This window comes from Bradysia coprophila, unplaced genomic scaffold (assembly GCF_014529535.1).
Source record: "Bradysia coprophila strain Holo2 unplaced genomic scaffold, BU_Bcop_v1 contig_232, whole genome shotgun sequence".
In the NCBI taxonomy this organism is placed as follows: Eukaryota; Metazoa; Arthropoda; class Insecta; order Diptera; family Sciaridae; genus Bradysia; species Bradysia coprophila.
In genome coordinates this window covers 13,683,528-13,709,529 of record NW_023503493.1, presented here as the reverse complement: position 1 = coordinate 13,709,529, position 26,002 = coordinate 13,683,528, and the positions used below count along the sequence as shown (strand labels likewise).

Below are 26,002 nucleotides of genomic sequence, written 5' to 3'. Positions count from 1 at the left end.
GCACAAAACCTTTTACTTTGTTTATTTTAACATACACTCAGTAGGATTAGGACTGGTCGAATTTTAACTTACGTGAGGTTTCTTTTTTAATCGATTTGAAAAGGTTTACTTTCCCTAATTTCATCATAAGATTACTTATTCCAGGCATACGTCACACGTTATTTTATGGCAAGATTTGTACATATATGTACACGAAGTAATTTTTCTATAGAATTTCATGGTCGAGAAAAATCTAACGTCACTTGAAAGCCACATTATTAAGCTTGTAAGTTCAGTCAATAGTAATGTTATGACAATGAAATCGTTGACCGCTTCTTCTCTAAAAAATTCCCAGAACCATTCTTATGGGTCAGGTATTTAAAAACTATCAGAACTAAAATTCAACCCACCCTTAACACATTACTATTATATAAGACTGCTCCAATCAGAAGTGATTTTTGTCATTGCCTTCGATAAAAGATACAATGCACAGTAGCTTTTTGAGCACCACCGTACAACAATTATTTGCTCAGATTTAATTTTTATATCAATAAAAAACAGAAAACGGTAAAAATTTAAAGATTTTTGTTTTTGAAGGACTAGATTTTCGGGAGCGATATAAAAAAGAGATAAAATTTTCGCGGTTTTCATTGGAAAACAGTTTTTTTTTGCTCAGAATGAAATAGAAAAGCACAAAAGAAAAATTTTGGTCCTGGCTCATTGGATCGTAATTTCGATTCAGCGTCAGCCATGTCCTTTCACTCATATCTCAATTGTGTTTTTTGTTCCGTATTTTCTCTGAAAATAAAATTCAAAAAAACATTATCTAACTCAATCAAAAGCATTTCTAAACTGAATATTCCACGGTTGGGTGAAAATTCCAACAATATTAAAATGTAAAATCATAAGTTACGAATTGTAACACACAAAAATAGGAAAACAGACAATAATAGCAATGAAACTATGGAAAATAATAGCCGAGTAAATTAAGTGGAGTTATAAATTATAAACATTTTGTTTTTAAAAACTGAGCTATTTTATAGTGCATAAATGTATAGCCACACATAACATGAACAATATATAATAATTTGTTGTTGGTAAGCATACCGAACCGACTCAATTTTTGACGATAAAACTGAATATACTTCCAAGTATACAATTAACTGCCGAATGTGGTACACATACATATTGCAACGGAGAAGAAAAAAACAACCCATGACTGAATGTGTAACACTCTGTATCTGTACGTACACGTATGTATATTATACGGTGTATGTTTTTCGTCTTGGAAGTGAAAGTAAATTTTTATTCAATTTACTGTTTATTAAGACACGATCAAGACATACCAGCTGTGAATTTTGAATTTTACAGAGAGGTTTTGTCTTGGAAATTCAGTCAGTCGCAGAATATATGTTTAATAAATTGCACAACCTTGCGACTATAATATCAATTTGAGTATAACTTACTGCATAATACGTACTTGCTCTTTGCAATGCATTGTCGCGTTGCATTGTTCTTGTTTGGTTTAATGAAAACAGATCGCTGCATTCCGCTAATTGCTCGATAAGAGCTTCTCTTGGGCTCTCTTTTTTTTAGCATAAATCGAAAATTTGAGGTTTTGAGATATTCTTCACCTTGAGAGCTGCAATAATCTTTTACTTCATTAGTTATGACACAGATTTTTTTAGATATATTATATTGAAACACTAGGCAGGAGCTATCCTATTTTTGGCGTCGTTATTGATAACATACATATCTGACTAGAAGTTTCTACAAAAAGTTTAAAAATTGTAAAATGACGTCACGAAAACACAGTCAAAACTAGCCCAAATATATCAAAATAATTTCCTCATCTGTTATCGACAGAGCCGACACAAATAAATGATTGACCATGGGAAATGTGATCTTGTGCAGCAAAATTTTTGAATGTAAAATGAAATAAAAGATTTTTTATCAATCTGTTTCGATCAAAAGTAATAGATTCGACAGTCATACTGGTGAGTGGTGAGCTGTTTCACTCGGATAAACAAGTTTGAAGACTAAAGAGTTTCATTTGTATGTGTCCACAAACAGCTGAAGGTAATTCCCATCTAATTTTCAATTTGTGAGAATTTTCCACGATTGATGAAAATGAGAATCTGGTGCTACAGTTTTTGATTCTTTGCAACGTTAGGGACGTAAGGTGCTATACTTTTGTCGTTGCAAAGTTGGAAAAAGAAGACTTTCAGACTCGATAAAAGTGAAACGGAATTAATTTACGGAATCGTAGGTCATTATTATAGAGACCGTGAATTCGATCCCATTCTTAGGTACAAAACATTTTGATGGTATTGTTATCGATGGAAATAATCCACATTCAAAGACGTATCACATCCAAAAACCAGATAAATGAACTTCGCACATTGAATAACACAATAACGAGTCCATTAACATTGAAAAAAAAAATATTTTTCATAATTTCTTCATTCATTTCCTGACATTATAAAGTTTATAATAGTAACAAAACCACATCACCGAATTTCTCGTATCCGATGCGATACAATTATTAATTTTATGTATTCATGTCAAAGTCCACAGACTACGATCATATTAACCCAAAAACTGAATTTTTATATTTTAACGATCGACGAAGAAAAAAAAACATTTTGTCGTAAAATCATTTGATGTTTTCTAAAATACCAAATTTTGTTTCTTCTATCGATTTCTGATCGAACGAATTGATGTATTTCCAAAAATTTTATTCAAAAAAAATAAAATGTGCAAATGGCATCTCTGCACAAAGCCGAATCTGCATGCATTTCAAGGAGTTCCAATTTTTTTTTGCCAGACTTTTGAATGGCATTGCAACACATTTTATTGCATTAATTTTTCAATTGATTGTTAAAAAAGTTAGAAACGATTTTTTTCCCTCAGTTTCTCTATATTCATCTAATGCCAACGAAAAAGAAATACAATTTAGAGTTTGATTTTTTTTACCTCCAATTTATCTGGTATAGGTTATTCGGTTATGACCTTGACTCTGTTTGATTTTTAGTTACAATTTTTTTTTTTTCTGCTTTTCAATTAATTATTCAATTTTTACGAAGTGTTAGCGATTTATGGTAATTTCTGATTTTTGCTGTTGAGAAATATGATTTAACACGACCGGGGCAAAAAAAAATTGATTATCTTTGTCCTGATCACATCTATCGCGTGTTCGTTTTTGATTTATTTCTTCGTTCAACCTTCTCTAATGAACAAAATCAGTTTTTTTTATAATAAATTACATTGCTAAAGTTAACATTTTTGATGCAATACTTCTTTGAGAGAAGGCGGATAAAATTTTATAATTGATTTTCGGTTTTAAGATTAAGTGTAGATTGGTAGTGGATTGAGGAAGTGAGAAGTATACCTCCACTAAATGACTTTTATTATTAGTAATCCTTTTCGCCTATTGTTTCGAAATTTTTCGCATATATTGACCAGTGCGTCTTTTAGTACCTAATGCTTATTCATCACATAAAATCTCTTAACAGAACAACCGTAGAGTTACGCACCCGATTTTTTGGGTACACCAACACACTTCAAGCAAAAGTGCTATTAATGACAGCTGCCAAACCGTGTACTATTTTGTATGAAATTTTATCCACACTCTTTTTACAGTGTAAAATTTTGTATGGAGAACTGTCAAGTTTCAGTACCCTATTTAGAGTACCACTTTTGCTTGAAGTGCGTTGGGTACACGCTAAACTCTTGTTTAGAGTTTAGAGTTTAGAGTCATCACTCAATCAATAACTTAATTTAACATGCGAGATCCGAAAAGAAAATAAGGTTTTCGTAGACCATAAATTGATGCAATATAATTTATGCTGGAGAGACACTTACCGAGCGGAGCGAGTTGTGAAATTTTGTAATTTGTTTCTTGATTGAATGAAAACTCTGTTGAATCGAAAATGAAAACTTGAGCTTCAGTTTGAACTTCCAATTCTTGCAGATAGTATACTAAGAAGTTATAAAGTAATTTATTGTTTCACTATAAAATTCAATTTGACTTTTCTCCGTGAAAGTAAATGCAATTACCTTTCTAATGACACCCCACACGACCATGCACGTTTCGTGTATCTCGAGAAATTTCTGTAAGAAAAGTGTAAGTTTTCAGTCTTTTTTCGGTTGAAAGCTTCAACTGTACATATCTCAGTGTGGATGAATTTTAAGCATAATAAGACCCTATTTGCCCCGGAAGTACATGCAATTACCTTTCTATTGACACCCCACACGACCCTGTACGGCTCGTGTAACTGGAAAATTTTTTGTAAGAAAAGTGCAAGTTTTCGGTTTTTGTTCACCTCACACTAGCCACACAAGCTGCGAAGAATTTCTTTGAAAGTGGTTTTGGCTTCTGGGGTCGAATACCTTACTGGGCACATATAAAAAATTCCAATAGAAAATGCGTCCGATTTCGGTCTTCTGTTTTTCAGAAGAATCCCTCTGTTTGTACCTCGGTAGTAAAAATCCATAGGGTATTTACCATTAACACCAATAAAGATATATTAAGGAATCTACTGTCAATAATATCAGTAACTAAAATGGAACAAAATCCAATAATATGTAGACCAAAATCGTATTTGCTAAAACATCATCATTTACCATTTCAGTCAACGAACGGTCCACGAAATCAAAGGATGGGACGTGTTTCGCGATCCTCCACTCAAAGTGGACAGTGGCTCAATGGCCAATCAGGCCTGCTTAAATATATCTGTGAAAATACTCAAAGTATTTGCCTATTTATTTACATTCATCATCGTACTGGCTGGCGGTGTTATATCGAAAGGCTGTGTTTTATTTATGACGTCTCAACTGAGACGCGATAGGAAAATTCAATATTGTAATAAAGATCTCGTAAGTTTGTAATCCCTTCTAATCCCGATATTGGTACAAACCGTTCAACAATTTAAATTTTTTGTAATTAAGGGAAGAGACAAAACGTTTGTCGCAAGTTTACCTGAAGAAGAACGAGTGGCGTGGATGTGGGCACTGCTGATCGCTTTTGCCATACCAGAAGTTGGTGCCTGGATCAGAGCCGCTCGTATCTGTTTTTTCAAGTCATGGAAGAAACCATTCAAGTCCCACTTCCTGTTTATTTTCATAATGGAATCATTGCATACGTTAGGTATAGCACTGCTTATGTTTGTCGTTCTGCCGGAACTGGATGCTGTTAAAGGCGCAATGTTGACGAATTGTCTGTGTACGATACCAGGTATGAAATTGAAAAGAAACGTCTCTTCAATCCACACAAATTAAATCTCAAATTTTGTTTGCAGGTATTCTCGGATTATTGTCCAGAACAGCAAAGGAAGGACGACGAGCTGTTAAAGCAATCGTTGACTTAGCTGCCATCGCAGCACAAATTACGGGTTTTGTCGTCTGGCCGCTGCTAGAGAACCGACCGAGTCTATATGTTATTCCCGTAGCCGCTTTAATGACATCGTGCGGTTGGTGGGAAAATTATGTCTGTACGCAAAGTCCAATTGGCATAGTTCGGGCAATGGGACGAGTCAAGGAAGACTTAAAAGTGACACGTTACTTTGTCTGCATATTCATGACGATATGGAAACTTATGCTGTTCTTCTGCTCACTCCTCATGATCCTGAAGGTGCAAGGAGACGAGGTGCAGAATCTATTCAAAAAGTTCGATGCTGGCTTTGGACCACACAAAATTGTAGTGGAAGAAGTGACGAGCGTACTGAGCCAAAATTTACCGGATGTGGTGGACGCTAATCTGGTGGATACTGTGGACATTAATGCCGAATACAATACCGTGGTTTACGTTCTCTTGATCCAAATAGTTGCCGCTTACTCGTGCTACATATTCGGAAAGTTTGCCTGCAAAATTCTGATCCAAGGATTCAGTTATGCCTTTCCCGTCAATCTAACTGTTCCCGTCTCGATTTCTCTACTCATTGCTGCTTGTGGTATTCGTAACGGTGATCCGTGTTTCTTCCACGGAACGATTCCGGACTACCTATTCTTCGATAGCCCAACAGTGTTTCTGTTAAGTGATTTTGCGGCTCGAGAAATGGCTTGGGCGTGGTTGCTATGGCTACTGTCGCAGACCTGGATTACGCTCCATATTTGGACACCGAAGTGTGAACGATTGGCAACAACGGAAAAATTGTTCGTCAGCCCCATGTACAGTGGACTCTTAATCGACCAATCGATGGCGTTGAATCGACGAAGAGACGATCAGGCAGATGTTAAAACAGAGGTATGATTTAGGGATTATCTAGGATCTGCTGAAGAGCGAACTAATGAAACTCTCATACTTGTAGGATCTTGCTGAGATAGAAAAAGAGAAGGGTGACGAATACTACGAAACCATTTCGGTGCACACCGAAGCATCGAATATTCCCAAATCGAATATCAAAAATTCCGATCACATTACACGCATTTATGCTTGCGCTACCATGTGGCACGAAACGAAAGACGAGATGATAGAGTTCTTGAAAAGTATCATTCGACTGGATGAAGACCAATGTGCGAGACGTGTAGCACAAAAGTATCTACGTGTCGTCGACCCCGATTACTATGAATTTGAAAGTAAGCTTATCGGTTAATAGAGATATGGGACAAGCCACTGATTGCTTCCATTTTCAGCTCACATTTTCTTCGACGACGCCTTTGAAATATCCGATCACAATGACGCTGACATTCAGGTGAATCGTTTCGTCAAGCTCTTAGTAGCTACGATAGATGATGCTGCTTCAGACGTCCATCAAACGAATATTCGAGTTCGACCACCGAAGAAATATCCCACACCGTACGGTGGTCGTTTGGTCTGGACACTGCCCGGCAAAACGAAAATGATTGCCCATTTGAAGGACAAAGACAGAATCCGTCATCGTAAACGTTGGTCGCAAGTGATGTACATGTACTATCTGCTCGGTCACAGACTAATGGAACTGCCAATATCGGTTGATCGTAAAGATGTGGTTGCTGAGAACACGTATCTACTCACACTGGACGGAGATATCGATTTCCAACCGAATGCCGTCACTCTGCTGATTGATTTAATGAAAAAGAATCGCAATCTGGGAGCTGCGTGCGGTCGCATTCATCCAATCGGTTCCGGTCCAATGGTTTGGTATCAGAAATTCGAATACGCAATTGGTCATTGGCTGCAAAAGGCTACCGAACATATGATCGGATGTGTACTTTGTAGTCCGGGATGCTTCTCGCTGTTCCGTGGTAAGGCACTCATGGACGACAATGTAATGCGAAAGTATACAACAAGATCGGACGAAGCTCGGCACTATGTACAATACGATCAGGGCGAGGATCGTTGGTTGTGTACACTTCTGTTGCAAAGAGGATATCGGGTTGAGTATTCGGGTGAGTAGAGTTAAAATTCAATTGTTTCAGCAGTCAATCGATTCTAACGATAATGTATCCGTATAGCCGCTTCTGACGCTTACACTCACGCACCAGAAGGATTCACAGAGTTCTATAACCAACGGAGACGATGGGTTCCATCGACTATTGCAAACATCATGGATTTACTTGGCGACTACAAACGCACGGTCAAAATTAACGACAACATTTCGCTGCTGTACATTTTCTATCAAACTATGTTGATTGGCGGTACGATCCTCGGTCCAGGCACTATATTCCTTATGTTGGTGGGTGCGTTTGTGGCTGCCTTCAAAATCGATAATTGGACATCGTTTCACTACAATATTGTTCCCATACTGTTCTTCATGGTCGTCTGTTTCACATGCAAATCCAATATTCAAGTAATCTTTGCGCAGATACTATCGACGTTGTATGCGCTGATTATGATGGCGGTTATAGTTGGTAATTATAGGACTGGCTGATAGAATGTGTTTCATACAAATGATTTTCATGATTTTTCTCCATTCGTCAGGTACGGCTTTACAGTTAGGCGAGGACGGAATTGGCTCTCCTTCTGCCATTTTCTTGATATCTCTGTCGGGCTCATTTTTCATAGCAGCATGTTTGCATCCTCAAGAGTTTTGGTGTGTTGTAGCTGGTCTTATCTATCTACTGTCCATTCCATCCATGTACTTGCTGCTGATCTTATACTCAATCATCAACTTGAATGTCGTATCTTGGGGAACGAGAGAAGTGGTGGCCAAGAAAACGAAAAAAGAGCTGGAACAAGAAAAGAAGGACGCCGAGGAAGCTAAGAAACGGGCTAAACAACATTCACTACTCGGATTTTTGCAAGGTGGCGTTGGCAGCAATGGCGACGAAGAGGGATCCATCGAATTTTCCTTCGCCGGTTTGTTCCGATGCATACTATGCACCCATGGAAAGACCAGTGACGAAGCAGCCCAATTGAGTCACATTGCCGAATCGCTGTCAACCATCCAAAAGAAAATCGAAACACTCGAACGAGCCATCGACCCGCACAGCCATCATCATCACCACAGACGTCGCACAACGTCCGGTGGATCGAAAGAACATCATTTGGGTTCGGTGGCAGAGGGAACGGAAGATGATTCAGAAAATTCTGACTCGGAATCGTCAACATTGCAACGGGAAGAGCGTGACTTCTTGACCAATCCGTACTGGATCGAAGACCATGAACTGCGAAAAGGAGAAGTTGATTTTCTGTCGAGTGCTGAAATTGTGTTCTGGAAGGATCTGATCGATAAATATCTGTTTCCGATCGATCAAGACAAGGCTGAACAGGTGAGAATTTCAGTTTCTTTCAATGTTCGATTCAAACATCCGAATCAGAGATGGGACAGGAGAAAGTGGACTATTGTCCAAAACATTGTTTTGGGTGAGTTCGTTTTTCTGCCTGTTCTCATATCTGATGTCTTATCGCAAAACATTTAAAAAAATTTTGTAGAGACTTTAGATCACTCAGTGGTCATCGTTACATGAGGCTTTTTTGAACTTTTTTTTTGTTTAGCCAAAGAACATGTAAGGTAAGCTTCGATATAAATTTATCTTTAAGAGGAAAAAAAATGAGAACGCGGTTCATGCCGTTGTAAATAGATGTTCTCCTACAGTCCTAGGTATTTTTTTTCTTTTTCATTGTATAAAGCAACCTTTTCGATGTATGGGTGCCACATTTAATCTGTATATAGATTTTGGTGGTTGCTATCTTCAATTTCAATCTTCGACTTGATTTTCTAACAGTCTGCAAAATTTTGGTTCCTATCGATTCAGGATACTGGCGGGCTTTTTTCGAATGAATCCTACAACAATTTTTCAGAAACGGCTAATCTGTTATCGACAGCAATGATAAAAAGGTCGATGACTTACGGTAGTCTTATATAGTGAAGTCAAACGAATTAAATAAAAGATTTTGTGTTAAACACTTGGCAATACTTTAAACAAAAGAAGTAACAGATTTACGCGATGAAGTTAGATTAAAAACATTAAGTGGTGTTGAATATCACTGTACGTTTGCCGTTTCTTAAAGGTCAACCTAACCAATTCACTCATCGGATCATTTCTCTAACTTTTTATTGTCGGGATCAATGGCATCGATCCTATTTTTTTAAAAGTCACCATACCACTTACCTGCATCACAGAGTGCAATGGAACTTTATTGAACTTTGAATGCACTTTTGAAATTTTTAAATATTATTTATCAGCTCGGAGAGCACGGTGCGGTTGAACAACTTTTTTTCGAAAAGTTTGTAAACATGGGGTTTTCTTGTTAAAAATGATTGGGGTGATCCTAACGATTATTTTTCTCCTAAATTTAAAATGTTTTGCCGGGGCCTTCTCGAGAAAAGTTGATTTATCTTAAAAAAATGAGTCAAAAATGGCCCTTTGTGAAATGTTTTCTACTAGGAAAGCTAGTTAATGTAATTTTTTTGGTTTTATGAGCACAATTTCATGAAGTAGAGACTCAAACCTTTACAACGGTACCTTACACACCATATTCGAACCTTTGATATATGATTGGAATCCCGTTTTGGACGAACTTTAAGGAAATTTCGATGGTTATGTGGGTTTTCCCGGTATTTTTTTAGCTAATAGGTCCGAGCTATTTTTTTTCAATGGTTTCATAAAGATGACATCCATACCTTTCGATTGATACCAAACAAGACATATAAAGACTCGACTAAGGGAGCCGGAACTGATTTCCTCTCGAGAAATAACGATTTTTTATGAAATAATGGAACTCGGTAAAGTGTTTTACAGCAGGAAATCTCATTAATTCAATTTTTTAGGTTTCTTATTACTTTTGCAAGAGAAAGAGAATCTAACCTTCACAACAGCACCCTACACACGCTATTTAAACTTTTGGACCAGGAGTCGGATAACTTTCTTCGAGCAGTTTTAAGGGAGTTACAAACATTTTCAACAAAAAAAAGTTGGTTTTATGGTGTTAGGGAATCTCGCGCTGCGTCATTCACAATAACTCACAAAGTGACATCTTCCTTATACAAAATGTGTCAAAATGTGAATTATTGTGAATGACGTGGCGCGAGATTCCTAGCAACCTGGTTTTATACACAAATTTAGTATTTATTGTCCTTTTTCGAGAGACGAACTACACAAGCTCTTTTTCTCGTGTGAATATTGTTAACTCTTTGGTTTCATTTTTTAACATCACACATTGAAAATGGACAATAAATACTAAATTTGTGTATAAAACCAACTTTTTTTTTGTTGCAAAATGTTTGTAACTCCCTTAAAACTGCTCGAAGAAAGTGATCCTACTCCTGGTCCAAAAGTTTAAATAGCGTGTGTAGGGTACTATTGTGAAGGTTAGATTCTCTTTCTCTTGTAAATACCGGGAAAACCCACATAACCATCGAAATTTCCTTAAAGTTCGTCCAAAACGGGATTCCAATCATATATCAAAGGTTCGAATATGGTGTGTAAGGTACCGTTGTAAAGGTTTGAGTCTCTTCTTCGTAATATTGTGCTTATAAAACCAAAAAAATACATTAACTAGCTTTCCTAGTAGAAAACATTTCACAAAGGGCCATTTTTGACTCATTTTATTGAGATAAACCAACTTTTCTCGAGAAGGCCCCAGCAAAACATTTTAAATTTAGGAGAAAAATAATCGTTAGGATCACCCCAATCATTTTTAACAAGAAAACCCCATGTTTACGAACTTTTCGAAAAAAAGTTGTTCAACCGCACCGTGAGAGCCAAACAAGGTTCAGCAAAAAAAAAGTTGAACCGCACCCATCATTCGGTGCAGTAGGAGTCAGAATGCTGGAAAATTGATTGGGGTAGTAATGGTACAAAAAATTAGTCACTTGGGTGTAAGAGAAGCTAGTGGGTGGAGATTCGTCCAAGTTTAAAAATGACGTGTCTTCACCAGCTTCACTTACATCCAGGCGACCAATTTTTGGTAAAATTACAGATACAACCTCTGCCAACTACAATCCAAATAAGTTCTTCAGCACTCATTTCGAAACATAGGGGCTCTGACTTCTAGTGCACCGAATGGTGCGATTGAAACTATATATTCAAGATTACGAGCTGGTTAATAATATCAATGGTTTATTAAAAATCCTTTCAACCACACTGTTAACAGTCTCAACTTGCGATGTATTTAATCCATTTTTAAGATGTTAACCCTCATTTATCAACCATCAAAAATGTAAATTTCCAAACTTAACCAATGCAACCCCATTGCAACTCTTAGGCTCGAATTGCAGTTGATCTCAAGGAATTGCGTAATTCATCTGTCTTTGCTTTCTTCATGGTTAACGCCCTTTTCGTACTCATCGTATTCCTTCTCCAGCTAAATAAGGATAATTTGCACGTTAAATGGCCACTGGGTGTTAAGACCAACATTACGTACGACGAAACAACCCAAGAGGTAATTTTTTTAGGGACATCAGGCGCGACGGAGAATCATTCGGAAGTAATGTGATCTCGTGACGCACTGGTGTCCCGAATAGAACAATTTTTTAACATTTTTTTTTCTCTCTTTTTTTTTATCGTACTGCGTGTAACAAAATACACAGGCCAGAGTCGCCAAGGATTTGATTGAACTGCGCAACAAATCAGTGTTTGCATTTTTCATGTTTAATTCGTTGTTTGTGTTGATTGTGTTTCTGTTGCAATTGAACAAAGACAAAATTCACATCGATTGGCCGTTAGGCATCAAGACAAACATAACCTACATTGAAGAGACCTCTGAGGTTGGATTTGAATATGAATTTACTTACTACAATATATGAATGACCTAATGAATGATTAATGTGCCACCACTACTTCATTGTTTTTATCTTTTTTCCAAAATTAATTCCTTTTTTATGGGTTTTTTGTTCCTGTTTTTATTCTAATTTTTTTTTGGTTTTTAATATTCACAACAACCATCACACATTTTTCTATTGATTATAATTAATTATATTTGGGCGAGAGGTTTCCTCGGTATCCTTCAATCCTATTTATCGACTTACAATTCTTAAATGTAATTTTTATGTGAATATAGCGAATGGATGTTATTCGTGTGTTTATAATCTATATATGTGTTTGTCTATGTGGTTTCCTAAATAATTTTTTTTTTATAAAATGTCTTTCGGGAAAATGTGTCACCCTTTCTAAAACGTTTAAATCTGGTATCACCGAGGTTCTTGAATGTTGTAATTAATTGACTTACCCCGACAATATTACATAATAAACACAACAAATTGTATAACAATTTTTACCGTATGTGGTGTGATAGAAACGATAGAATAGAATAGTGTAGCTCGGGCTTTAGCACATTCCAAAGTCTATAAACGATGCGAATGTACAAAGCACCTATTATAAATAGATATTTACGGTGTCAAAATCGAAAGTGTATTGGTATCAATAACGGTATTAATCGCAATACCATTAACTATACTAATGGTATTTTGACACACCTATCATTCTATTACCATGCTAGGTGCTTTGCACTTTCGCATCCTTTGAACATCAGTGCCCCACTTTGCCATATAAGGTTTGAAACTTATGCCATACGATTACACTAATCGATACGAAAAACTCTTGTTATGCGACTAGAAGGACTTAACGAGAGAAGCCCGTATATCGCTGCCGTCAGGCATCTCAGAAAACCCGAATTGGTGTCATAATTGCCAAATGGCGAATGCAATTTTAAATATACATTTTTTCTTAAAGGCTTCATTGCCAGGCACGACAGGCATTTCAACAATAAGCACTTACTAGATATTCAAATAGGAGATTCTTATCGCCCCGTGATAACAAAGACCCTTAAAATGGTATAATTTGAACCAAGTGCCCATGGGGGCCCAATGGGTCAGGTCAGCACTTTCAATAATTTTTATTCTTAGACACTGCTCGGTTCTTATCGCTCCTGAATGAGAAATCTTGATAATTTTCGAACATCTTTTTTGGTATAACAAGAATGAATGAATCAATCTATGATATGAATGTATCAGGCTAATTGTGTAAAGTGGATGTACAACGGAACGAGGTGGACCACTGGTGGTTCAACGAAAAACAATCTGAATCATTCATTTATCTGCAAATATTTGTTTATTTGCAAAGTGTGAAACGAAGTAAACCTTGTGAAAACCTGACTTAAAAGCAACACCAAAACAGAATTTCTGAGCTTGTCTTCAATTTTATCAAAATTTCATAAATTCACTTACAGCGGACGTCAGTGAAAAGACAAACTTTTGCTTCGAGCTGTTTTCCAGCGGAGTTTTGTTTGTATGAGTGGACCAGTTTACAACAGCTGAAACAAATTCATGCCTTGATTTCAGTGACGTCCCCTGTAATTTAAATAATTTTGAGACAAGGAGATCTGAACTTCTCAAGATCAAATTCAGAAAAACATTTATTGAAATTAAGGAAACTTTGAGAATATCCTTGAAAATATTACTGATCTTTGTGGAATTATAGCTTATTCAGTGAAGCATGAAGCATGGAATAAGAGACTCATCATGCAATGAAGGCTTGTAAATAAAATGAGGAAGTTATAGATCCAAATAACACAAAACAAATCACGTGAAGATGAAAATGTAATGCAACACTAAAACAAAAATCATTTGAGAAAACATTGTGATTTTCCATTATAAATACATAATCTTCAATGTCGTTGGTCTATACATTTAATCAACTACCAGCCACAGAACATAAAACTTTTTTTTTTACAAAATAAACTAAAATTAATTTTGTAAATAACTCACGTTTTTATGTAAAAACTTTTCTTATCTTTAATCATGTTTTATGGTGTAGTCTGTCGTCGATTTGCTTTTCATTTCATTCGTTTTGGATGATAGGAGATCCACCAACAAACGCCTTCGGACAAAATGATCCGTGTTCGATTCCCGTGTCAAACAATTCAACAAGGAATTTTTCAAGCAATTATATCGCATTCGTAACGTCCTTAAGCTCGCTTAAGCTTCATAATTTTGGGTAGTTGCAGTGCGCTGCCTGCAAACTGATAAACAAACTGAATCACCCAAAGACGATAAATTGTGGTGTGCATATGTGTAGTCTACATTTAGGCGAGATATCAATTAAGCACCTAACTTTACTCAGATTGGGCATACTTTTGGGCGTGATTCAGAAGTCACGTTAAGTCTGTAGTCCATACTGAACTTGTTATTGGAAGTAAAGGTAGTTATTGATGAATCTAAATTTAAAACGAACAAACAGACATGGTTCTCCTAAAAAAGTACGCCTATAACAGTTGTCTAACCATCCAAAAAAACAATCGAATGGAGCAAATCACTACAAACTGCACTTATTCTTTTAAATATTTGTAGCACAAATAATAATCCAAATTTCACTTGTTACATCAACCAACATAGGTTCACATATCTAAGGAATACCTTCAACTTGAACCGATTGGCTTAGTGTTTGTATTTTTCTTTGCACTGATTTTGGTAATACAATTCACTGCCATGTTGTTCCATCGATTCGGAACACTGTCCCACATTTTGGCATCGACAGAACTAAACTTCTGTTGCAATAAGAAAGCGGAGGAATTATCCCAGGATGCGCTGATCGATAAGGTACGGATAATTTCAGTCGAAATGATTAGCTGATTGACCGAAATAATTAATTTTTTAATTTTGATGTTGTAGCATGCTGTAGAAATCGTCAAAAATCTGCAAAGATTGGAAGGAATCGACGGTGTCTATGATAATGACTCTGGCAGTGGACCCGATCGTATAGCTCGCCGACGAACGGTGCACAATTTGGAAAAAGCTAGCAAACCACGGCGACAAATTGGAACGCTTGATGTTGCGTTCAAGAAACGTTTCCTCAAACTAACAGCCGATGAAAATAATCCAGGTGATCGGTCACTCTTATTCCACTTTTTCGCTAGTTACCCGACGTAAAATGCTGACAAATTATGATTTTTTCAGGAACGCCCATTTTGACCCGCAGAATGACAATGAGACGTGAAACGATTCGTGCGTTAGAAGTGCGTAAGAATTCGGTAATGGCTGAACGACGTAAATCTAATATGCAAACACTGGGCGCCAACAACGAATATGGGGTAACAACAGCAAATTCGGTATTTAAAAGTCATTTATTGCTATTTTAACGTTTAACCACGCTTCCCATTTGTAAAATATATTTTCATTCGCTTTTTAAAACATTTCCGATGCTAACAATATGGGTCATTCAACAGACGATTTGTTTTTCCTTTTATCCATAAAGTATGAAGAACGGGCTAGTGCCTGTGGTGTTAGAAATTCATAGAAATTTATCATTTTTGATGTATATAAGATGTAGTTGTTCATACCATTAGTAAAGAGTAAGATGTACTAGATTGGTGGCCTACAGGCATTTTGAGTTCCTCACAAGACACAAGTGTGCCAGATTATTACTAGACTTATTGCAAAAAGCTTTCATTTTATTTTTGAACAATATGAGGGTTCTAACGAGTGTATGCTGTAGGCTTTGTGCGTGTCACATATTATAGAATATTCAAATTGGCGTCAAAATGAAAGAATTGGCAGGTCTAGCTTGCCAGATGAACCGAAAATTCCAAAACTTTGACTTGACGAGCCTTTCAATAAAAAATTTATTTTTTTAATTTCATGCCACATTTGGCACCGAAACCTTCATTTTGACACCAATTTGGATTTTCCACAATGCATGACGTCCGAGATATACTAGACTAGTCATACACTCGTTAGGGAACTTCAAAAATAAAAGTCGCAGAACAAATGGTATGAGGGACTCAGAGTGCCGATAGGCACTGGTCAGTCCTAGTGATCACATTTCAGTTTGGCTAAGTATTTTTTGAATTATGGGATAGAAACAAGGGCTGACACACTCTGTGGATTAAATGTACGTAAATGGAATGTTTTGTAAAGAAGTGAACAGCCAGCGGCCAAATTTTTGCCTTTCGCTATAAAAGGACATAGAAAACGTATAGTTCTACCATATTCTTCTCTCACTGTACCTATGGCTAGCAACAACTCACCAACCTAAATTATTATTTAACGGAAATTACTCACCGAGTATGCGTTATATGAATACTGTCTCTCGGGCAATACGTTTTCAATATTTCCAAAGCACTTTGATATTTCCCATGGTGATTGAAGTCATTTCCCATTACCACAACAAATCTTGCTATTGGAAAAAACCAAACAACCAACGTCATCCTCTGCTACAGATAAGAGTCAGCACATATTTTGTTTAATGAATGTACACTAGTGAAACACATTGTGACTTGATGTCTATGTGACGGCTCACTATATGTTTTTTTGAAATTACCGCCTACATGGTAGACCAGAATCACTTACGAATTCTGGCTTTTTCGTCACTGTTACCATGGCCTGATGAGAAAGTGGTATATCTTCCGTTGCAGCCTGCTTGTATAGACAGGCTTTTTTTTAATGGTTTTGGGTTTACTCATGAGTCAAGTTCATAATGTAAATGGCATTCGAAATTGTGTAAATAATGGTATTCGTAGACTACATGCGTCAGAAATTTCATATATTCAACCCTAATAATCCAACAAATACTTATTTACTACAATTCTTTTTACAGACTCGGTCTATGTCACCTTTTAACCGCGTCAAAAGACAGACAGAAAATAGATAATGAGCTGTATTTTATGTGGTCTTGTATAGGAAATGATATGCTAAAACAAAAGCCTTTAAATACTTATTTATATTATCTTCTAGCATAGCACTGCTCCTAGCATTAACACTCGTATATCAGACATGAAAAAGCCTAAAAAAACCTGAATATTGTGTGTTTTAACTCACACCAAGAAAAATCACCGTTGTCGTAACAAAAGAAAACCAATGAAAGTGTAAAACAGGTATGGTCTATTGTCCGCCCAAAGGACATACAAATTTGATTTTCGTACTTAAACGCACTCATTTTCATATTATTTTGACATAAAATGTGAGTGCGTTTAATATATAGCCGATCGACCATACCTGTTCTAGCCTTTCATTGAAGAAAACCAAAACTTGTTTTAAATTCATCAGTCTCCAAATACTTTCTATTTTAATGCTAGGAGCAGTGCTATGCTTCTAAATTAGGTGAAATAAGTCGATGAAATTAGCAAATCGTTCCTTTCGCTTTTGAAGGAAGCACGTCAGCTGATGACACGCTACTATCTTTCTAATCTGCAATGCAAATCCATTCTTAATCATGTTAGTTTTAAGTTAATTTTTTATTGCACATAGAAAACCCAAATTAATTATGTAAATATTGTTCCACACACACACAAACACACACGTTAGCCGTATTTAAATTCCTTTTACGAAAACCAATATTCCAACATGGTTAGTGTGAATATTCAAACAAATTAATGCAATCAATTCCATTGAAACAATCCACTAAACAAGAATCCAAATTGAACAAAATTCTTCAGATGCTCAACAATAATCTGGGAGTGCCGGTACGGAATCATCGCGTTTCGAATGCTGGTGGCGTTAGCATCAAAGATGTGTTTGATGCGAATGGTGGTCTATACGGTCAAGCTGGACAAATCAATCAAGGATATGAACCGGTTGTCGAGGACGACGATAGAAATTCGCTTCGACTGACTCCACGCAATGGTGTTTCATGGACGAATCAAAGTGGACGGATGTAATGTGGGAACAGAGAACATAGAGATTTTGTTATAGTTTTTATACAGTGTTCAAAGAGCGTAAAAGAGAGAAAAATTAACTGGTTCCGTTGGGTGATACGTCAAAATTTTTATGTAAAAGTCCAGTTAACTAGGAAAAAACCAGTTAATTTAACTGAGCTCGATGGGTGAACACTCTTTTTGACATTCTCTTTGAACACTATATAGTTATGTGTGCTGGAATGACGTTAACCTTTTTAGAAACGGCTAGTGGTCTGACATCTAGCATGATTTTCTCTTTTAATTTAGGATGATTAAACTACTGAAGTAAAAGATTTTGTTTCGTACACTGGCGATACAAAATGAGTTAACGGTTGTACGCTTGCCGTTTGTGAAAGGTTAAGAATTTGAATTATAATATGATTATTATACTCAACACTGCCTAAGTTATCAATTTTTTTTTTCATTTTTTATCTTATTTTTCTCTTGATTTAGGTATTAAGTTTAGGAAATCTGGTCATTCCGAATAAATTAAGTAAAATTTCCGAAACGACTATTTTTTGACTCTGGTAGAGAAGAACTAATTTCATTAGACAACCGAGCTACCAAACACTGAACTTCTTATTTGATAACAGTAGATTTAATCTCATCCTTTTACAATTTTTTTGAAGCTTGTGAGGGTCAAATGCTATCCAATTCTCGTAATTTATTCCACTTGCAGTATCAATGCTAAGACATTTATGCATGTAGTATGTACATCACCGTGGATATCACAAGTTAAATCAATAACATCAATGCATGTAGTAGTTGAAAATATGTGACTTCCTTATTTTCTCCCACTGTACCGCTGCACGATTAAAAAAAACTTCTCACTAGAGCCACCAATAACTTTTTTGGCGCCAAGGACAATATTTAAATGTGATCCATTAATGTTCGTTCTGGGCGCCAAATATAGATGCACTTGCCTAAAGTGTCCATATGAAAATAGCGGTACTGCTTCTCACCATGGAGACTTCTGCCCCTCTGTATTCGAATCAATTTATGAGAATTACAGTCTTTATGGATGAGCAACCAATAAATAATTTCGAAAATAATGTTTCAGCTGTAAATATAGTCATTACTGCAATTGACATTTCTAACACTCGACAAAATTTGTACGCAATCACTTTGTTTTTTCGACTAAACTTTATTTATTTTTGATAGTTTTTAATTACTTTAATTAATTATGAATAAAATTTGGAACCATATTTCCATATTGAATTTATTGAGTTTTCTTTGTATTGTTCAGCATACGATCATACGATCAACACAGGCACGGCAGAGTGAAATAAACGGCATGTAAATCAATTAAAGTGATAGCTATTTAATAAGAAATGATCACAAGAAAATAGGAAATGATCACTAGAAAAAGAGAAATGATCACAATTTTTTTATGATAGCAATAAAAATAGAATTTGATCACCAAAAAATAAGAATTTGATCACTAAATATATGCAATTTTACCACTAACATATGATCGTCTCGAAATAAGAAATGATCTACAATTATACGAATTTGATTACAAAAAATAAAGAAATGATCGTGCAAAATAAAAAATTTGATTGCAAGAAATAAGGATATGCTATCTATTATTCTGTTTGATTATTAGACGATGCAAGAGAAAAAAAAATTAACACCTAAGTTACCAACACTGTTCCGGCGCCCGGCTCGCATTGCGGCCCTCCGCTTCGCTACGGGGCAATGGGCCGGATCGCTCGGCGTGTTAAAACGCTTTTTATGTGCAATGAATTACACAGACTAATTATTAGACGATGCGAGAGAGAAAAAATTAACTCCTAAGTTACCAACACCGTTCCGGCGCCCGGCTCGCATTGCGGCCCTCCGCTTCGCTCCGGGGCAATGGGCCGGATCGCTCGGCGTGTTAAAACGCTTTTTATGTGTATTCGTTCGGACTTTTAGTGATCAAATTCTTTACTTTTAGTGATCAAATTCTTTATTTTTAGTGATCACATTTGATTTAGCGGGTGGTAGGTACTACTTGTGATCACTTCTTATTTTAGGTTGATAGAATCTTATTTCGTAGTGTTATATTTGAAAAACTGGTTGTGATCACATTCTTATTTTCCTGCAATCATTTTTATTTTCAAGTGATCAATTCTTATTTTAGATTTATCGCTTTTATTTCTTCCCGAAATAAACCAAGCAGGAGCGGTTCATTTTTTGAAAAGTGAAAATATGACACTGTATGAAAATGAAATCAAATGAACACTGACAGAAATTGAATTAATATTATTCGCAAAATATAACATTTCTAAATAATTCAGGTTCCTGATCAAGCGCTCCTGCCTCATTTTCTTTTTTACTCTGCCCGTGACACAGGACTGCATTTTCTAAGTACCTATGCGTATATCATACCTGTCCATGTCCAGTCTTAGAAAATGTGGTAAGGTAAGTTATACAGCATCTCTGTTTTACATCTTGGTTAGACAGTCTTAATCGGAAAGTGAACAGTGAGGACTTAAGCCTTACATTGGAATTAGAAGGAGTACAAATTCCAAGATTTACTGTTTAGAAATTATTGCTCTCGCACGCAAGGCGGATACAGATACGCGGGTTACACACCACACTTGATGATAACATGGCGGATTTCATACAAAAATTCACCTAGTGTGATGATTGTCATCGCCGTGATGCGTATCTAATAAAATGGTCTGCGTGACCTCCCCAAAGTCTACAGCCTTGCGTGGTAGTGGTTCCAGAAATTTACTGCCTCTAACTGTATTGAAGTTCGCTTCGTTTTGACCGCAAACTCCACACCTGAATTTTAAATAGCTTTTGATTCCATTTTAATCCATTAATTCATTTGGATTAACAAATTCACGCCGAAAGTGCGCTACAAATTCAGAATGGAACGTGCGAAGGTCTATCTTACGCAGCGTTAAATTACCCCATTCTCATGTAAGAAACCGTTAAAATTTATTTTTCGGCTTTTTTTTTCATTCATTCGTTTACTTAAAATTAAAATTCACGCCGGAAGTGTGCCTAAAATATGAATTTAAATTGAACGAGTGGATGAAAAAGTGAACCGAAAAATACATTTAAACGCTTCCTTGTATGAAAACGACGCTGCGTTACAAAGACTTGCGTGAGAAAGATTTTAAATTTCGACCGCGCTTACGGTGTGAATTCTAAGGCTTAGGCTTAGGCTTGAATACAGAAGTTGTGTTTTGAGACTGATGGGTGTTCTTTTCAATGGTAGTTACTATTAACACACAGAAATTATTATCAGCATTTTCGATTTTATTTACTTACTAGCACTGTATGTAGAAGTTCGCGGAATTTTGAAAACCCGACACATTTTCTGTTTTGTGGTTATATGGAGAAATCAGAAACTCTAGTAAAACACAGAAACAGAAGATGTGTCGGTTTTAAAAATTCCGTACGTGTAGCAGACGGCAAGCATTTTGACCAGAATTAATTTCAAATCTTGTACTTCAATTTTTTTTAACATGCATTTTACAATATAATGACCATATAATTCAGAGCTTGTCATTATTTCTGTCGTCGTTATCAATAACAGATGAAAAGCCGTATGTGATAGGTAAAAAGTATCATCAAAATCTGCTTAGAATTATTCACGTTATCTTGATGACAAAAAAATCCGAAGAAACATTTAACGTTTTTCACAACAACATCCATGCATTTTCAATCGCACTAAACTCTTCTTACATGGAAAACTGACATTTCTGAATTTAAATCGCTAAATACTTAAAAACAATAGTAAAAAGAAGAATATAAAATTGAAAATCATGAGCAAAAATATTGAGGTCTAGGGTCTAGCCATCTGCCATTTTACATTTTAATTCCCATTTTTATTCCCACCAGAATTTTGATCTAATTCACGCTGTAAGTGTGCCTACAATTTGAGTTTCAAGTGAACGATTCGATGAAAAAGTGAACCGAAAGTATCAATTAAAATGGTATTTTCATTTGAGCGCACAGTCGACGTCAAAAGCTAGGCTAGGGCCCAAAAGATTAAAATTTAATTCCACTAGGGGTTACTCATTTGGGGATAAGTTCAAGTAATCCCTGAGGGAATTTCATTCATTCAAAAAAAGATTCGGTCGCGGAATGTTTTAATCACAAAACGACTTAGATCTAGGTCCATTTTTATCTGTGTTTGGTAAGGTATATCGTTAGTTTCAGTTTGTCAGAACAACTTAAGAAAGCTGTGCGTATGCATATGCACTAAACAGTATGTATACTCAATTATTAAACACAAACTGTTATTATGCTCTGTGTGCTTGCTTATGCAAATGCAAAATTATTTAAATTTTTCAATCAAATCGAAATCAATAATTTCTTCTGTGCTCTAATAAATTCATGAAACATCTTCTCTTCACATCTAGAAATTCAAGCTGCTACCTAGGCACATTTCGACTCGATAACATTCTCTTTCCAGCATAAGTAACCTAAATCAATAGCAAAACTTACTTTCAGTTGATTATCACTCACGATATTTATTAATTATAACCATCATGCAAGATGCAAGTATATATTTTATGAATCAATAACCGCAGATCATTTAATTTAATTGTGTAAACGGACGACTTCTAAGTGAAAACATTTTAAATTATCGAACACGAGATTTATAAGATTTGATTGACCAAACTTTTGTTTTCTACATCTGAAAATTGTAATACTTTTCAACTACTTTTTCTTTTGAGGCTTGTTAGTATTGAAAAAGTTGCCTCTATCTAAAACATGCTTGGTACAATCCAGATCGTAGATCAAATGAAGTACTAGTTTCGATAGTAAATTGGCAGACTTGCTTGCAGTCTGTTAAAGGTTTTGATGGTTATAAAAATTATTGAAAAAGGGTTTACAGGCTAATAACCAGCTATCGACGCAACGGTAACTATAAGAATAAGCGATGAGCTCTCTGGCATAGCGATTCGCAAACAAATAAATAACGTTCGTCTGGACGGTGTATCTCAATTCAACCGATCTGTAAATATTTTGATTCATCAATATCATTTTCAAATGATATGATGTATCGCCATTCTAAAATGTGAACAATAAAACTCCGACTGAATGCGTCTGGTTTTGTGTAAGAGGCGGATTTTAATAATCATACTTGAAATTCCAGACGAAATGATAAAATGAGGTCGTAAACACAACTAGTGAACTTAAGTATTCATAAGGACCTGAATTTCAGTGTTAGTTATAGAGTAAATATCAAAAGGAAAAGATATCTGAGCCCCGGGGTTATACTAACCTTTGAAATATCCACAAATATTTGAGTTGAAGGGATGTTCTTGTTGTTGCATAATTTCTACAGCGACCTGAAGCGCCTCGATATTCCGTGCCGTTGGTTGATTATTATGGCATGAATGTTGGCACTGAGACTGTTTACTGCGACCGAATAAAGCCCACAATATTTTGCAATGGTTTTTCCCACTTCTCGAGTCCAAATATCATGCCCGCAAAGCTTAGAAATATCTCTGCCATTTCGTCTTTTTGTCTCGCCCTAAACCAATTTTGAAATAGCTATTTGTTCAACGTGGAACAAAAAGTTGTAAATTATATTTCCAGGGTGCTGTAAAAATGCAATTTCCAACGAGTAAAACTCAACATTTTTCACAATACAGGCTTCCGAAGTTTCAGCGGAGGGGAGAAAATAACCATTTTCTCACCTGCGTTGTGAAATAGTCATTTGTGTACCTGTTTTGGACGATTGATTTAAGGCAATTTCGCGGATTGTAGGCCGAACGAAGTGAGGTCTACAAGCGAAAGTGCCTTAAATCAACCGTCCCAAACAGGTGCACATGTGAGTTTTCATGCAGAGGGCCGGAAACCCGAGAAAATTCGAAAAATTGCCCTCATTTTCGGCCCCGAAGCATGAAAAAGACTTTACATGCTTGCTAAGCGGGGCGAAAAAGAAATGTAAACCCACGGGGCGAAAGCTATCGCTTTCGCCCCTTGGATTTGACATTTCTTACTTTCGCCCTACTTAGCAAGCATGTAAAACTATATACGTCACTCGGAAAGTAACTCCCTTGTAACGTAATGTACTATTTTTTGATACCAACATTGAAAAATGATACTTTCGCCCCGCATATGAGGGGCGAAAGTAAAAAAATGCATCCCACGGGGAGAAAGTACTTAACGAAGAGCGAACGCAACTGAACGAACAGCGAAAGTGACTGACGTCACAGAAAATGAGAGAAATGAGTCGAGTTGTCAACAAAATCCGCTCATATTATGCAGAATACTTTGATCAAAATTGTAAAACACTGTGCGCCAGTGTTCTTATTGAAATTAGCATACAAAGTTGATACTTTTTGTTACTGAATGATTTGTTAGTTATATCTTAATTTTTTTACTGTTGTGATGGCTAAATTATTAAATTTTTCATATACCAGGGGGCTGCCGCCCCCTCGACCCCCGCATTTTCTGGCTAAATGCCTTTTTATTTCAACATTTTGTTGCGATGTTTGCGATACGTATCAATTTTCAATGTTGGTATCAAAAAAAAAAGTATGAACGACTCGGGCCAAAAGTAAAAAAATTCAACCTGTGCGATTAGAGCCCTTGCCTTCGGCGCGGGCTCCAACTCTCGCACACGGTTGAATTTTTTTACTTTCGCCCCTTGTCATTCAATGTACTATAACGTCTGAGTAAAATTTCGATATATTCATGACAGAGTAAAGTTAACCAGGCAAGAGCGCTGATTTGACTAGGGACCTGAATAATCTAGTAGCCCTATATTTTTTGCCGTTTTTTGCGAACAAAATTTTTCAATTTATGTCAGTGTTCATTTGAGTTCATTTTCATCCAGTGTATTAGGTCCCTTATTTGACGTTTCGAAAATGAACCGCTCCTGCCTGGTTTATTTTACTCTGCCGTGATATATTAGATAACGGTAGTTTTGACAGTAATGAACGTATAAAGTAGGTATGGTAAAATATCGACCTGAAGGTTTTGTAAACACACTCATTTTCGCCGATTCAATCGATTGGCTAGTACCTAGTATCAAGTTTCATTCGGCTCATGGAATCATTCATTCTTTCATTTCAATTACGCTTAGCTCTCCATCAATCAGTCCATTTGACAGCACCGAATAGGCAATCATGTCGATCTTGATTTTCAGATTCAAAAAGGTGAAAATTTTCACAGGATTTTCTGCAACAACTTTCGCAACTACTTCAAAATGTTCTACCACAAACTCTTTTTTATCCATTCCGAGTCATTTATCTATTTATTTATTCTTTGGTTTTAGTGTCTACTTAGGTAAGCTGTCATAGTTATCGCCCAAAACCACTTACAGTGGAGGTGTGACGGCTGCTAGGACTTTCGCGCCGCGTCATTCACAATAATTGACCAAATGACACATTTTGTATAAGGAAGATGTCACTTTGTGGGTTATTGTGAATGACACGGCGCGAAAGTCCTCAACACTGGTGTGACGCAAGTCCTGTTATCCACTTACAAAAGAACTGATATCGGAGTAGGTGACGCTTACATAATCGACTTTTAAAAAGATATGCGTCACAAATGGCAGCTGCTGAGGAAAGCACGCAAAAGTTTAATCAACAAAAATTTTACCCAAAAATTTTTAGAAAGAAAATCATAACAAAAAAAAAATTGCGTCATAAGTGGCAGATGTTGAGGAAGCAAAATTTTTAAAATTGTAAAATATATTGCTTTAAGGAATGGAATTCAAACGGAAGAAAGCCGAATCATCTGCTACTTTTTGACGCAATTTTTTTTGTTATGATTTTCTTTCTAAAATTTTTCAGCTTTCATTTGACGAAATCTGAAAATCAATCCAAAAATTTGCCGAAATTCAAAAACATGACGAAACTCAAAAATTTGACGAAATTTGAAAATTTAACGAAATTCAAAAATTTAACGAAATTCAAAAATTCGACTAAATTCGAAAATTTGACGAAATTCAAAAATTTTCGAAAATTTGACGACAAATTTGTATCTGCTAATTACCTCGATATATTTATAACACTGAAAACG

The 26,002-nt window shown here is 36.1% G+C and overlaps 2 protein-coding genes across 7 annotated transcripts in view; both read left to right on the top strand.

Moving 5' to 3' along the window:
* The window catches only part of LOC119076809 (chitin synthase chs-2), a 34,511-nt gene extending 15,946 nt beyond the window's left edge, over positions 1 to 18,565 (top strand). For 2 of the 6 annotated variants that reach the window (XM_037183792.1, XM_037183791.1), the window contains exons 3-15: positions 4,614 to 4,857; positions 4,930 to 5,215; positions 5,280 to 6,223; positions 6,288 to 6,555; positions 6,613 to 7,347; positions 7,414 to 7,809; positions 7,880 to 8,670; positions 11,609 to 11,785; positions 14,736 to 14,939; positions 15,012 to 15,222; positions 15,297 to 15,430; positions 17,643 to 17,684; positions 17,774 to 18,565. In XM_037183792.1, the coding sequence (XP_037039687.1) occupies positions 4,614 to 4,857; positions 4,930 to 5,215; positions 5,280 to 6,223; positions 6,288 to 6,555; positions 6,613 to 7,347; positions 7,414 to 7,809; positions 7,880 to 8,670; positions 11,609 to 11,785; positions 14,736 to 14,939; positions 15,012 to 15,222; positions 15,297 to 15,430; positions 17,643 to 17,684; positions 17,774 to 17,995 (4,654 nt within the window). In that variant the 3' untranslated portion in view covers positions 17,996 to 18,565. Of the gene's footprint in view, positions 1 to 4,613; positions 4,858 to 4,929; positions 5,216 to 5,279; positions 6,224 to 6,287; positions 6,556 to 6,612; positions 7,348 to 7,413; positions 7,810 to 7,879; positions 8,671 to 11,608; positions 11,786 to 11,933; positions 12,111 to 14,735; positions 14,940 to 15,011; positions 15,223 to 15,296; positions 15,449 to 17,642; positions 17,685 to 17,773 lie in introns of all 6 variants that reach the window. The other 4 variants (XM_037183793.1, XM_037183796.1, XM_037183795.1 and 1 more) reach the window with 4 other exon arrangements.
* LOC119076869 (odorant receptor Or2-like) overlaps positions 1 to 26,002 on the top strand; it is a 200,995-nt gene that overhangs the window by 39,516 nt on the left and 135,477 nt on the right. The gene's annotated exons all lie outside the window — the stretch shown is intronic.